The 15,628-nt window shown below is 38.1% G+C and overlaps 1 protein-coding gene across 1 annotated transcript in view; it reads left to right on the top strand.

Annotated features, from left to right (window-relative positions):
- The window catches only part of STXBP4 (syntaxin binding protein 4), a gene marked incomplete at its 5' end in the record, with an annotated part of 127,607 nt that overhangs the window by 98,620 nt on the left and 13,359 nt on the right, over window positions 1–15,628 (top strand). The window contains one exon of the mRNA XM_081317266.1: window positions 14,704–14,761. Coding sequence (XP_081173392.1) covers window positions 14,704–14,761 — 58 coding nt within the window. The remainder of the gene's footprint in view (window positions 1–14,703; window positions 14,762–15,628) is intronic.

Below are 15,628 nucleotides of genomic sequence, written 5' to 3'. Positions count from 1 at the left end.
TCTCAGGGTCCCAACAATTGGGCCCGTCCTCAAGGGAGATAGAGCACAAGGCGGCAGGTCGTGCCCAGGCAGCAGGAACTCTCCTAAGGGCATATAAGTCCGCAATAGAATAGTGTAAGCGGGCCATATGCCAGAATGTCCACATTGGGCTATTTGTAGGCAGCTAGATAGTTAGAATAAAGATGTTAAAGAATATTGTTGACCTTGTCAAGTCAGGGCGGCAAAACAAAAAAAACCATTAAGCCAAGCTAAGCCAGCTCTACTCTCACCCGAGGTGGCTGCAGATATAAAGCCATAACAGTTCTCTCACAACAACTGGCAATACATCTGGGCAAAAACTTGGCTAAAGACAACCGGGATAAATCCACCTCAGTTGATCTCTCACATCAGGGGGTGGATTGATAGTTAATTGTTCTGCCCTCTCACTGCAGACAAGTCCCAGATCTGTCAGTTCCATGCTTGGCCAACAATAACTCTTAAAGTTGCAGCTAACACTCCGTAACCAAGAGACAGAGGGGTACCGGTCAGCTGCATCAGAGTTGGTTCCTAGCCGCCGTATCCCACACTATCTTGCAACTCTGAAAGAGGGGAAGGTCTCCACGGCACAAAAAATGACATTGTGGTTTTCTAACCCTTCATGCAGGATTATTTCAAATGGAGTTGTTTCCTTGCCTATCAAATTAAGTCCAAAGTGCTTATTTCCTAAGTGTATGTAAATTGAACCCTGGCTTGTTCCATCAAAGGACTTTCTGATCAGTTTCTTACTTTCAAAGCTGCAGCATTTCATAAAATCATAATCATAATGAATCCTAAACTTCATTATTAAAATATTTGCATACCCTTAACTGTTCCACAGATCCATGTTTTTCTGATGTGTCGTGATACTGTGGCAACCTATGAAAAGTGACCATACCATGTATGCACGCTCCTGCTTCTGCAAAATTAAGGCAGATACTCATTTGAGATGGTTCACATACATGTGTCATTTGTGTGTGGTACCACATTTTTACTTTCAGCACATAGCAACATTTGATTCCTCTTGAAATACGTATATGACTGGTCCTGATTACTGTTGCAAGGGAAATCACTGAGAATGTCAGAAGTGCAGGCTAGTTTGGGTAATGAAAAGATATTCTGGAAAAAGGCATTAGTAGAGGCTGCCAGGAGAAGTATGGCGAACTGATATGGTTCTGCAAAAGCGGAACTGATGAGTATGGCAAAGACCAGTGAAACAATGAATAGACCAGTTCCTTGGAACATCTCTAGATAAGGAGAGAACAAGAGATTGTCCTCATGTACTCTGGATGGTTGCTCCTAGTGAAGAGACTGCAGGACAGTTTTCTGCAGGTTTGAGAGCAGGAAGATGCAACGGTAGCAGAGGTTTTAAGGGACACTTAAGTTTGCAAACCTTATTTCCTAGCCATTTTCAGAAATTGTTCATTAACTCCTATTAAATTATTAGAGATCTTTGGAATAACAAGTATGAAAACACGAGGTGAGTTTCCCCTCAATACTGAATGAAAGAAAAAAAAATAATCATAAACTTAAGAATTTAAAAAGTCTGAAATAAACAGCAAAAAGCTAAATAAGATTTTGATTTAGAAAGTTATAAACAAACTAAGGGTCCAGATAAAATTCAAATATTGAAACTTTCACAATAGGTTTTTGGGGCTAATTATAAATTACAAACAGCTTCTCATAAGAAATAACTCCTACATTAATATTTCAAGACATAACATGGATAAGTAATTTCATTATTTCAAAAGTTAAGAAACTAGAGGGGACTAAAGATTTTCAGTAGAGGGAACTTTTTTTCTCTTTCTTTCTTTCTTTCTTTCTTTCTTTCTTTCTTTCTTTCTTTCTTTCTTTCTTTCTCTTTTTTTTGCAAAAAAAAAAGGTGCCGGAACGCCGTTCTGAGCGTTCTATGAGAAAAAAAGCCCTGGTACAAGCAAAATACATCATATAAATAATAATCAGAGAAAGAGAACTTGAAATCAAAAGCCAGTCTCAATTTTATCCAGATTGCTTATTCTTCATTGACAGTGTTGGAATATATAACTGGATATACATTTCTTCCTCTTGTTCATTATGTATAATTTAGACATGTTTAAATCTCTGGATGCTATTGTATGCGCCTGGAGAAAGGAGTGGATTCTAGAAAACAACCTGGAGAAAGGTGTATTCTAAAAATCTTTCATCTTCATTACCCTGTATAGACACTGTTTCCAGTAACTTCAGCAATTTGCATGGCCACATCTAGCCTTAATAATTTGAGATTACATGAGTGATGAGGTAGTTAGTATGACCTGCACTTAGTTCTTTGAAACCTAAAAATATTATTTTATTATTATTTAAAATTCTTATCTCTAGCCTTTCATATGGTTCAAAACATTATGTTGATCATGTCTATAGCATTGTATGGTAGGGTCCTTTTCAATGTTTCTGAAAAGTTAAATAAGGATTAACTTGTGGAGCATTTCCATTTTAATTCTAAAAATTCTCCAGTGAATTTTTATGGGGAGCAGGCTTCTGCTTAGCTCTCTGCTCATACTAAAAATATTCTGAACCTGGACTATGGAACCAGCTCCAAAAGAAGCTTTTTTGATTTCTCTCTCTTTGATGGCTGAGCGTGAAGAGAGAGCGATTGCTGTCAATAAAGAGAGAGCAATTGAAACTAGTGTTACAACAGAGCTAAGAATTATACTCCTATCTCCAAATTTCTGACAGATCATAAGAGCCTGGTCATTTGTGTCTTGAGTGTTAACTTTGGCTAAATTTGTTTGAAAAACCATTTGTTTGTTTTCTTGTCTATGCACTGCATTCTCAAGAGTTTTCTCTGACATCAGGTTCAAAAGTATCAATACTTTTTCTATTCTGTTTCTTCAAGTTGAACTTTAGCTTCCATAGGGTATCATAGGGAAAACCATTCTTTTTAAGAAACTGAATTGCAAGATACATTATCTGAAGTTAAACTCTAGTTTGTGTTGCTCTCTTAGGGAATCTTTTTCTTTTCATTCCTGAAAAATAAATCAGAAGGTTCCACAAAGAGCTGTGATAGTTCTTGACTTAAAATCAAAATTGGGGCTGGAATTTCCGCCGCTAAGTGATGTGGTCATTCAGTGAGTCATACTCGATTTTGCAATCTTTTTTGCTGCGATCATTAAGCAAATCACACAGCTGTTAAAGAAATCCAGCTTTTCCCATTGACTTTGGTTGTCAGAAGCCCCCTCAGACTGTCGCAAATAATAACCATGTAACCGAGGTCACTGTGATCCTGAAAGTACCTGCCAGTTGCCAAGCGCCTGAATTTTGACCCTGTGATCACAGACCCACTATGATGGTTGTAAGTGTGAGTACCAATTGTAAGTTTCTTTTTTCAGGGCCATTATAACTTCAAATGGTGACTTGCGGTTTGCCATCGCAGCGCTGGTGGACATATGGAAGCGAGCTTTGTCTTCAGCATCTGGTTTTATCCCATTGGGAGACCCTAGAAAGGGTCGAAAGTTGCCCTGTTGGGGCGATGAGCAAGGAGAGGACCCCCGCTTGATCATGGAGGGGCAGCAGCCCTTCCACTTGATCTGGGGCAGCTTTCCAAACCACCGGGGAAAAGACCAGCCATAGCAATATGGCTTGTCATTAAGCTGCTGACAGCCAAAGTCAAAACTACAACCAAGCACCTTTAAAGCAATGCAGATGAAACTGGGTGAGATCTGATCTTCTCTTTAAGACTTTAAATATTTTTTTCCTGCAAAAGCTGCCCAAAGTATTTCTCCCCGTGAGGAGATAAGGAAAGGAACTCTTGGTGATTGACTACCTAGGGGAAAAGAGCAATTATAAGAATAATTCTAATTTAATTGGATGCATATAACTTTGAAATTTGGAAACTAAAAGTTTTCCTATTACTGGAGATATTGGCTTTTATTTAAAAAGAAAAGAAACAAACCTTGAAAAACTATTATTAAAACTCAGGATTTAAAAAGTTTTAAACGGCATTGGTGACATCTTGTGGCAAAATATGCTATTACAATTTGTTATTGACTAAAAGACTTGGCTGGAAGCCCAGAAATTAGAAAAAGCCCTCTCAACCTTGACATAGCACCTCTGAGAAACACAGCTGTAAAGAAGGAACTCCAAGGCGGTTTATCTATCCTGTTTGAACTATGAAGATAAACATTTATTGACTTTCAGAATTATATGTGGGAAATTATTTTCCTATTTCTTTACATGAGAAGTCTTTGTTACTACACGAGATAATGGAATACTTTGGACTATAAATTCTTACCTGCCAAACAATTTTCACTATAAGACTATCCACAACACGTGAAATATATGTCACACATCTAGCTACAAAACCACTTTTAACATTTGATTTTAAAATCCTTAATTTAATACATTATCAAGAGAATATGGATGAAGATTGGGAAAAATCCTTTCTATGTTGAAATCAATACATGAAACCATTCTTTCAGCATGTAACAAAATGAGAGACAACATAAAGGAACAAGATGCCAGCTTAAATATACAGACCCAGATTTTGACTACAACCAAAGACCGAACAATGCAGAAAGCAACAGGAGAAATGGAACAACTAAATATTAAGAGGATCCAACTGACCAACGGATCCAGCCAACAGGGAAATTAGAAAAGAGAGTGACAACACTGAAAATAGAAAAGATTTTTTTCATAAATCAGAAGAAACTTGAGGAAAAGGAAGAACAGACTGAATGGAAGATAAACTTATTAGGACAACTGTGGGAAACTGGAATAATGGGGAAGCAATCAAAGAAACTTAACATTAAGAAAACCAAGATCATGGCATCTGGCCCTCTCAATTCCTGGCAAATAGATGGGGAAGAAATGGAGGTAGTGACAGATTTTATTTTCCTGGGCTCCAAGATCACTGCAGATGGGGACTGTAGCCAAGAAATTAAAAGACGCTTGCTCCTGGGGAGGAAAGCCATGGCAAATCTAGACAGCACACTAAAAAGCAGAGACATCACCCTGTCAACAAAAGTGCGTATAGTCAAGGCTATGGTCTTCCCAGTTGCAATGTATGGCAGTGAAAGTTGGACCATAAGAAAGGCTGAGCGCCAAAGAATTGAGGCCTTTGAACTATGGTGCTGGAGAAGACTCCTGCGAGTCCCTTGGACTGCAAGGCGATCAAACCGGTCAGTCCTAGAGGAGATCAATCCTGACTGCTCTTTAGAAGGCCAGATCCTGAAGCTAAAACTCAAATACTTTGGCCACCTAATGAGAAGGAAGGACTCACTGGAGAAGAGCCTAATGCTGGGAGAGATCGAGGGCAATAGAAGAAGGGGACGACAGAGAATGAGGTGGCTGGATGGAGTCACTGAAGCAGTAGGCGTGAGCTTAAATGGACTCCAGAAGATGGTAGAGGACAGGAAGGCCTGGAGGAATGTTGTCCATAGGGTCGCGATGGGTCGGACACGACTTTGCAGCTAACAACAACAACAACAAATCAAAGAAATATAATGAGGCTAGTTCTTCCAAAAACAATTGTAATTAAATGGTTTTTCTTAACTCAAATAATACACACAATAATAGAGGCAGAACTGTACAATTAATTAAAAGTACTGACATGGATGGTTAGTTGGCAAAGGAAAACAGCCAGAGTAAGGCTGAAAGAAACTAGGGTTTTGATTTTATTTTATTTATTTATTTTTATTTTAATTCCATTTATATCCCGCCCTTCTCCGAAGACTCAGGGCGGCTTACAAGCTTAGCAGTAGCCTTCATTCTATGTATATGCCTGCTTATTAGGGCTTTCACACACACACCCCAAGCGGCATTATTACAAAGTCAGCTTAATTGCCCCCAACAATCTGGGTCCTCATTTTACCTACCTCGGAAGGATGGAAGGCTGAGTCAACCTTGAGCCTGGTGGGATGCGAACCTGCACTAATTGCAGGCAGCTGGTGTTACTTAAGGAGGCATTAGCCCACTGCTCCACCAAGGCTCTTTAGTGATTTATTAGGGGGGATTTTATACTATTGATTAGAAGGTTAAAGATGGTCAAATATAGATTTTTTTTAGAAAATAAAGTAATATTATAACTGAATAGGTAAGTTGTGTAATAAAATTAATAGATTTTTGGTTTAATGTGGGGGAAAAATTTTTTAAAATAGAATAAGATTATATGCATATAAATAAGATGTATATTTAGAATATTAGATTTTGTTATAAAAAGGGGGAAATGTAGAAGTTGAGATAAGGGAAACTCTAGTCACCTAAAGCTTAGAAACTATAACATACCAAATGTTAAGTTGAATATTGAGGGGAAATTAAACCTGGGGGAAAAGCTACAACAGGGCATTGATGTATATAAGTTTGAATGCAAACACAATTAAGATATATATAAGTTCAAAATTATTGATAAATGTAACAAAGATGGTTTTGCTTAGTTGATAACAGTAAGAATTATATTAATTCAACATGAGATAGTAGATATTAAGGGATAAAGAGAGGAAATAAAGAGCCTTGGTGGAGCAGTGGGCTAATGCCTCCTTAAGTAACACCAGCTGCCTGCAATTAGTGCAGGTTCGAGTCCCACCAGGCTCAAGGTTGAGTCAGCCATCCTTCCCAGGTAGGTAAAATGAGGACCCAGATTGTTGGGGGCAATTAAGCTGACTGTGTAATAAAGCCCTAATAAGCAGGCATATACATACCTGTAGAATGAAGGCTACTGCTAAGCTTGTAAGCCGCCCTGAGTCTTCGGATAAGGGCGGGATATAAATGGAATTAAAATTAAAAATAAAAATAAAAATATTTGATGTTGTAACTTGAGATTTTTGCTAAAGATTTATGTATGTTACGGAATCATTGATTATCCAGTGCTTTTTAAATGTTTAATTGTAAAATTAGAAAATCAATAAAATGTTATAAAAAAATAACTTCAAATGGTCATTGAGCAAATGGACATAAATCAAGGGCTAGCTGTAATATCATTAGGGTTATGAGACTCAACTGAGAAGGTTGAAAAATGAGTGCCTGAGAAATAGCCAGAGGACAATGCCCCTCTTCCCTTTACAGTTTTGTTATACAGTATTGGAGCACATGGGCAGAGTTAAGAATTTTCTTCAAAAAGGGAAAGATAAAAAAAATTAGACAAACAAGGGTATACAATAGTCTTAATTGTTATTCCCTTCACTAAAATGTGTATTTACAAGTTCATCTTCAACCTATAAGCTCAGTTGGTTTCAGCTTACTGAATACAGCAATTGTTCGTGTTTGATTGCCTTCAGCAAAGCATGCAAAGGTGTTTTATTGCTTTGTTCAGTGCTGTGTGCTCATTTCTTCTAGCACTGAACTCCTGCTTGGATTAAAAATTAGTCACAGCTGGGTGTTTCCGTTTTGAGTTTAATAACCCTTCGGATCCATGAAGCTTTGTCTGATTTGAAATAGTGAAAGCCTTTGGTCTGACAGAGTTATTATATTAGTTTTCTTTCGATAAAAATGATTTTTAATTAGCTTTTGAAAGTTTCAGTTTGCCATATTTTAAAATGTCACCAGAATAAGTAAAGGAACGGTCTTCATGCACATTTTAAATGATTGTTTATGAGTTTTTCTGCAACTACAGTTCCTCATTTGTAGCTGGCAAGCTATACTCCCATGTGTTGTGAGGCTAATGGCAAGCAGGAATGACTTTTGTTTTTCTCTAAATAACAATTCTCTGTTGCTAACACGTGTTCATACTATCTTTGCTCAGTTTTGAAATGGATGGAGTTCAGCAGATGAGTGAACAGAAACCACTCCCTGACCTTTAATTCAGTGCTAATTCCCAGCATAGATCTGTTGTGAGCACATCTTGTGTTGACATAACATTGTGCCAGATTGGACATGTTTTATGCTGTTCTTCATTGGTGAAGTGCCATTTTATCTCAATCAGCAACAAGGACAAATTAGATCTAATTGTTTATGCTGGAATCCGCGGTGCAGAAAAAAAAACCTAGGAATGTTCCTTTAGCAGAATCTTACTAAGTTGAAAATATATACTTGTTTGAACGCAGAAGCAGATTAAGGAATTGGGGGGGGGGTAATATAAGGTGAAGGCACATACTTTGTAAAGCTTCTCATGTCTTATCATAGTGAACAATACTTAGAAGTATTGTTTTTATCCAATATATCCATTTTATCCAATTTATTCTGTCAAATTCACCTTATTTTGATTTGAAGTGATTTTGGTTTTCATTCCATCCCCAATTAAAGAATGAATTTCATTCTCAAGGTCTGTCCTTAAGTCAAATTTGTGTATAAGCTGGCACATTGTGTAATAATGTATATATAATACTGTGTAATGAACTTGAGCCATTGTATATTTAAGTTGAACTATTGTTTATTTAACACAAATTTTGCTACAGAAGGCTCTATTCTTAACTTGCTGTACAGAGACTTGCTGTACAGTTATGGAAAATTAAAGGAAGAGGATACCAAAGCATGTGATTGTATAGTTGAGGTTCAGAGTTCAAGTCTATGTTTGCATTAGTAAAGGTTAGAGCAGAGTACAATGAAAAATAAAATGTCACTCCACTATTGGGTACAGTAGAAGTAAGCTTTAATCCCCAATACTTTATCCCTTTCATGGTTTTAGATATTATGAGATAGCACCTCTCTCTGTGTCATTCTCTTGGATAAGAAGATAAACCATTGATATTTGTATGACCCCAAGATTTCTGTTGCTTCCATCAAAAATTGCATAATTTTGTAAGTTAACAACCTAAAAAATTACTTTGGACCAACACTGCTACATAAGCAAATTTAGAATTGAACGACAGATGCCGCATTATTTGTTCTCCTTCTGATCCTATTGGCTAGAGGAAGATGGCAGTTTATGTCTTCGTGATCTCCCGTGTTTCTGTATCTCTACTCAGGGAAGATAGAGCATTTATTTTTAGTATTGTGATACCTGCAAGGGCTTCGCAAAGGAACATATTGTTTGGGGTGGACAGAGAAAGAAATCTGAACTCAGATATTAGAATCACCGAGGGAGCCAAGAGGAATTTAGCAGGGAATTAAACTGAGGACAGGGAAGAGGTAGAAGAAAAAGAAGTGCCTGGGAGACAGATGGCTACAGTTTCTACACTGTGCTGTTGTTTGCTGCAAATTACTTATTATCTGTGATACCTACTAGTGTGGCTCAGGTACCTTCAGAGAGTACCAGTTCCCCAGAGAGTAAACGCACAGGACCTTGGCAGAAAAAGTCAAGCAGGAGGGATATTTTTCATTGTTTTTCATCAAAGGAACGCAAAGACGAGAGGGCTGTTCTTGTGGCCTGCAGGGGATGTGCCATGTTTGTTTTCCTCTTTGAAGATGACAGTAGTCCAATTAAGAGTGGACCTCTGTGGGTGGTTTGGGAGGAGGTTTGGTGAATTGAAATGTCTCCTCGAGGGCAGAGCCAGCAGTCCCAGCAAAGACCAAGGAACCAAATGAGTAAGCTAATTTCTTGCAACCCATTCAGATAAGGAGAGGGTGAAAGATCACTCACATGTGCGAGAAGACTGCCGAACAGTAGTTTTCTGCAGTGTGAACGCCTGGAGATAATGGGATTGACCACCTTCTGACAACCCAGGTGGAGCCTTTAAATTTAAGGTCACTACGCTTGCAAGCCATCCTTTCTAATCACTTTCAGAAATTGCCTATTAATCATCTTAAAGCTCTTAGAGACCTTCCGAACAAAAAGTTTGAAAAATTAGGTGAGTTTATCTTGAACCTCTGAACAAAAGAAAATGTATTATAAGCTTAAAAAAATAAAGAATTTGAAATAAACAGGAAAAAAAGCTAAATAAGGTTTTGATCTAAGAATGTTATATAAAGGTTCAGATAAATTTGAAATGTTGACTTTTGCCATAAGACTTTGGAACTAATTATAAAAAATAAATAGCTCCTTGTGGGAAACAGACTTATTTTGGCTATCCTGACTATTGTAAGTCATATCAAAGATAAGTTACTTTATGATTTTAGAAATTCGATGCCAGAGGGGATTAAAGATTATAAGTAGAAGAAAGGAAAAAAGTACAAGTCTGTTCTTGATGTCAGTATGTTATGGGGACTGGGACTTACAAAATAACAAAAATATTATAAGAAACCTCAAAAGAGGAGGTGGAGTTGCTCTATATATAAGAAATAACTTTATCTCTACAGAAATAGAGCACAACAATGACGAAGACTGTAAACTTGAATGCATTTGGGTCAATATAAAAGGGGGTGAATGACATTGCCATAGGTGTATACTATAGGCCGCCCAACCAAGCAGAGGAAATAGATGAACTTTTTACTAGTCAGCTAACTAAGGTATGTAAGAAGCACATCACAATAGTAATGGGGGACTTTAATTACCCTGATATCAACTGGGAGACAAACTCTGCACCAAGTGGAAGATCAAACAGATTCCTGGCAAACCTAGCAGACAACTTTCTCTCCCAAAAAGTAGAGAAGGGAACTAGGGGATTAGCCATATTGGATTTAATTCTCACAAACAGAGATGAAATGATAGAAAATGTCGAAGCCACAGGAACCTTGGGGAGAAGTGATCATGCAATATTGGAATTCAACATTCTCCCGACCTCCGCTCCTTCCGACGTGATCTAAAGACCTATTTGTTTGAACAAGCCGGCCTGGTCTGATGGGTTTGGGTTTTATTATTGTTTTTAATTTTAATTTAATTTAATTTATTAATATTTCTATACCGCCCTTCTCCCGGGGGACTCAGGGCGGTGTACAGGGCAAGAATAAAACACAGAAATTTACAAAGACTAAAAGATAATTAAATGCATGCCCAATTAAAATACAATTGATACATAATAAAAACCCCAATAAAAATGATAAAAAACCCCACCAATCCCCCCTCAGGCCAGGCCGGCTTGCTCGAACAAGTATGTTTTCAGATCGCGGCGAAAGGAGCGCAGATCGGGCGCCGTCCGGAGCTCAACCGGTAACTGGTTCCATAGCTCCGGGGCGCCCACAGAGAAGGATCTCCCCCTGGGGGCCACCAGTCGGCATTCTCTGACCGGTGGCACCCTGAGGAGGCCCTCTCTGTGGGAACGCACAGGGCGCAGGGAGCTTGATGCCGGCAGCAGATGTTCCCTGAGGTACTCCGGCCCCATGCCATGAAGGGCTTTGAACACCATTACAATACTAATGTATTGTAATTTATTGTTGTATTGCATAGGGCATTATGTTTAATCTTTTCTTAATTTTTGTATCTTTGTATTTTAGTATTTATTGCCCTGTTCACTGCCCTGAGTCCTTCGGGAGAAAGGCGGTATTCAAATTAAATAATAATAATAATAATAATAATAATTATTATTATTATTATTATTATTATTATTATTATTATTATTATTATTATTATTATTATTATTATTATTATTATTATTATTATTATTATTATTATTATTATTATTATTCCTGACAGTTAGAACAATTAACCAGTGGAACAACCTGCCTCCAGAGGTGGTGAATGCTCCAACACTGGAGGTTTTTAAGAAGAGACTGGACAGCCATTTGCCTGAAATGGTATAGGGTTTCCTGCCTGAGCAGGGGGTTGGACTAGATGACCTCCAAGGTCCCTTCCAACTTATTATTATTATTATTATTATTATTATTATTATTATTATTATTATTATTATTATTATCATTGTGTGGGTTTTTAATGCTTAGCAGTAGTGTCACACATCTCCCAGCTGTGAAGAATGACTGCACTTTTTTTTCAGGCTAATTCTTTAAAGATTGATTAGAGCATAGTGACTGTTCAAATTACAATGGCACTGAGAAAAGTGACTTACAACTGTTTTTCATACTTAGGACCGTTGCAACATCCCCATGGTCACGTGATCAAAATTCAGACACTTGACAACTGACTCATATTTATGACAGTTGCAGGGTCCCAGAGTCATGTGATCACCCTTTGAGACCTGACAATCAAAGTCAACGAGGAAGCTAGATTCACTTAACTATGTTACTAATGTAACAATTGTAGCGATTCACTTAACAACTGTAGCAAGAAAAATCATAAAATGGGGCAAAAGTCAACAGCTGTCTCACTTATCAACAGACATGTTGGGCTCAATTGCGGCCCTAAGTCAAGGACTACCTGTATTGGGGCCTACCAGAGCAGGAAGGCAGAGCATGTTATGGGCCCCATCTATTAAGTACATCTGATGGTACATAGAAGAAAGACCTTCTGCGTGGTCCTTTGGAAGATCATCCCCCTGCCTGGAAATAAGATTTGTCTCCCTCCTTGCCACTTTCCCAGAAGGCCCTGAAGACATGGTTTCTCAGAAGGCTTGTGTTTGTTGCTGCCACAGGGTTAAGGTTTCTAGATTTTTTTTTATATATTGTTGACCTTGAATGTTGTAGCCTGCCCAGAATCGCTGTGTATGATTTGATTGGATATCTAAAATTATTTAATAAATAATGTGGCTGTATATAAGATGTGTAACCTCTATATCATTCACTTCTGGATGACTGCAAGTCTTTTATGTCTGGGTCTTCCTATTTTTTTTTTAACCTATAGGGAGCACTGTCACACTAATATAACTGAGCATCTGCCCAAACCAGCTGTCCCAGATTCCCTCTCTCTTGTAAAGAATTCAGGGGCATTTGCTCTGGTTTGTTTGAGGGCTCTTCATTTCATTATAACAATTTGAAAATACAAGTCTCAGAACACCTTTCTTCCAAAATACGCACAACAAACCATCAGAAAGAGGAAACATGTATTTCAGAAACTGTTCCTGTTTATTTTTAAGTTCAACCAATGTGGCTGCTTTCTCTTAGCAAACAATGAAAATAATCATAGGTGAAATAAACTCCCATTATGGTGAAAATGTAACAATTCAATTAGCAAGTGATCTTCATTAATTTATATAACCTACATTGATTTGCTTTTATTCTTTCATCCATTTTATTTAATATATTTAACTTCTCATCGGTATGTGTTCTCTGAAAACTGTGAAAAATTAAGAGTAAAATCCAGCTAAAATGAAGTTCAGAAAGACCAAAGTTTAAGGGCTTTGGTATCAGTCCTAGAGGGGTTATAGTGGAAAACATAAGAAAACACTTGACTATGAGTCGACAGATAAGTTAATGGGATCATCTTTGTCAATGTGTTCATTCAGTTTTGACCAATGTGGGCAAAAATATTTCACTTCTGAGTAGGTACGCAAAGGATTGTCATCTTTGGCATTGAATATTACCGGGGCAGGAGGATAACAACTCTTCTTAATTTGCCTCACACTCTACAAAATACCCTCCCAAAGAAATTTTGTAGGGAATGGCCTGCAGAACTAGAAAACTGTCAGGTGCAAATCAACCAAAAGCGTTTACTGAATTGAAAGCACAGAAGGGTTCATTATTTCCACCTCTGTGCAAGGCTCTAGTCAACTAACAATCAAAACTAAATTGGCTCTAGAGATGTGTCAACAGATTTCACGGGGGGGGGGGTAGACTTAGGTCTCTTGTGGCAATGCAATGACCCCAAACTGATGGCTTGTTTGGTTCCAGCTCCTGAAATATGTTTTGGTGGGATTTCTTTTCAGATTGGCATTAGGTCAGAGATCTATACATTAGTTTGTGCGCTTGGAACTCTTCAGCTTTATGCGCTTCAGAGGCAAACTGCCTACCAAAGCTTTCAGAGCCCATTTTCATAGTAGACTAAAAAGCTTAACCAAGAGGAAAAGCTTTATTTTCTGTCGACAAGTATTGTTGTAGTTGCCACTCGTCTAGTCTGCACTTTACAAAATGAATAGCAAGCTCACAAGAAGTCAAGGTCTCTGTTGTATCCGTCAGACAAAGCATGTAAACCCATGAAATCTGCACGAAGAACCATTTCCTGACTTTTGAAGGAAATTCACATTTAGTAGAAGAGAGAATTAGATGGTATAGATCAAAACCATCTGCAAGGTTTTCACGTCTAATACTTTAACCTCAGGAAATTAGCCAGGGGCTTGGGATTACCAAGCACCTACAGCTCACTATTAGAACTTTTCTAGTGGTGAGTTCTCTGTTTCGGCTCCTTGTTGCCAATACCTACATTTTCTGAGTGTAGTGTGTGCTCTTAAAGCATACACGGAATGTCAGCACAGCAGGGGGCTGGACAGCTCCAGGCTATAACCGCTTTTGGCGGGAAAGCCTGAATAGAGCTAGTCGTTGACAGCCCCAGGGCATGGTCAGCTCTGGCGGGAAGCCAGGGTAAGCAAACAATCAATTGGGACCAGAAACATAGCAGAGAAGCTTCTGTTTCCATTTCTCTTTCTTTCTGCTTTGGGACCAAAGTAAGAAAGCCAAAATGGAAGAGTTGCAGCAGGAGTGAAAGCAAGGGAGACTCTCGGACAAACATGCGAACCAGGAGCTCGCCCTCTTTGAAAGTGATGGGTCTTTCAGAATTGGGCCTTAGGACATGTTCCTACCGTACATTTAAAACTAATGGTGTGGAAGGATAGCTCCCATCATAGCCAGGAAGCTCAAAGGAGAGCACATTATTTGTAGGAAGTAAGGACCAATCTGATGATATAAAGACTTGTCATCTGCCTTTAAGTTCTCATGCTGATTATTTCTTAACTCTTTTTGTGCTTTGCAATATGAAGCGAAATAGGTTGATGTGGATATGCCATGTCTGAAAGTCAGGTTTGTGGTACTGAGAGTGATTCATTCTGTTTTTAACCATGTCTTACTTCCCCCTTGACTTAGGTCTGCCTTATGGGTGGGAAAAGGCGTATACAGCAGATGGAATCAAATACTTCATCAAGTAAGTACATCCCTTTCAGAAGGCAGTTATAAAATAGATATATAAAATCAAGGTTTATAGTCTTAAGATGCATGTGGCCGCTAAGAATATGATCACCATGCTAGTATAAAAGCATAGAAATATGCTCTAGCTGGCACATTCTTTACAACATCTTGGTAATGCATATATGTAGAAATTTTGCGCATGGAAATAAGAATTATGTTTTAAAAAATAAGGGAAGCTTCTACTTTTAGCATTTCTGTTATTGTGTTGTCTTCAAATTCTGTAAATCTTTTGCCTTTTACTAAGGATTTCCAGGGACAGGAACATTTTTACTGTGTTAGCCATGCAGAATTGTGTTCAGTTTCTTCTTTTCAAGCTTCGATCAAATATTCAATCCTTATCATGTGAATTCTGCTCAGACCTTCTCATTCTGATTTCCACATTTTTGAGTGTAGATGTCGGCAACAGTAGCTAATGAATTGGGTACCTTCCCACGACTTGATATCCTGGTTATCCAAAACCTTTATACATCAGCAAATACATATTCTTTGCTGTGAGCTCTACTCAAGATAAGGAAGCATGTCACATTAGGGCTAAAAACACAGATCTCATAATCTTATATAGGGTGACGCACCCACGCACAATTAACACTTGAATGGGGTTGTTTGGTTCTGGATTTAAGGCGTTCTTCTTTAAAGAAGATGTCACTATTATTTGAAATAATTTCTTGGCTGTCATTTGTGCAGCCCTAAGATCCCCACGATATGTACTGTTGTGGCTTAGAGAGACAACAGTCAGACAACTATTAATGGGGCAGCAACTCACTTGTCATCAACAACAGCCAGGATTCAAAATTTTAGCCCTCGTGCTCACAGCAGTCTTAAT

Source organism: Vipera berus, assembly GCF_964194415.1.
Source record: "Vipera berus genome assembly, chromosome: 2".
Lineage (NCBI taxonomy): Eukaryota > Metazoa > Chordata > Lepidosauria > Squamata > Viperidae > Vipera > Vipera berus.
This window is presented reverse-complemented; position numbering and strand designations above follow the sequence as displayed.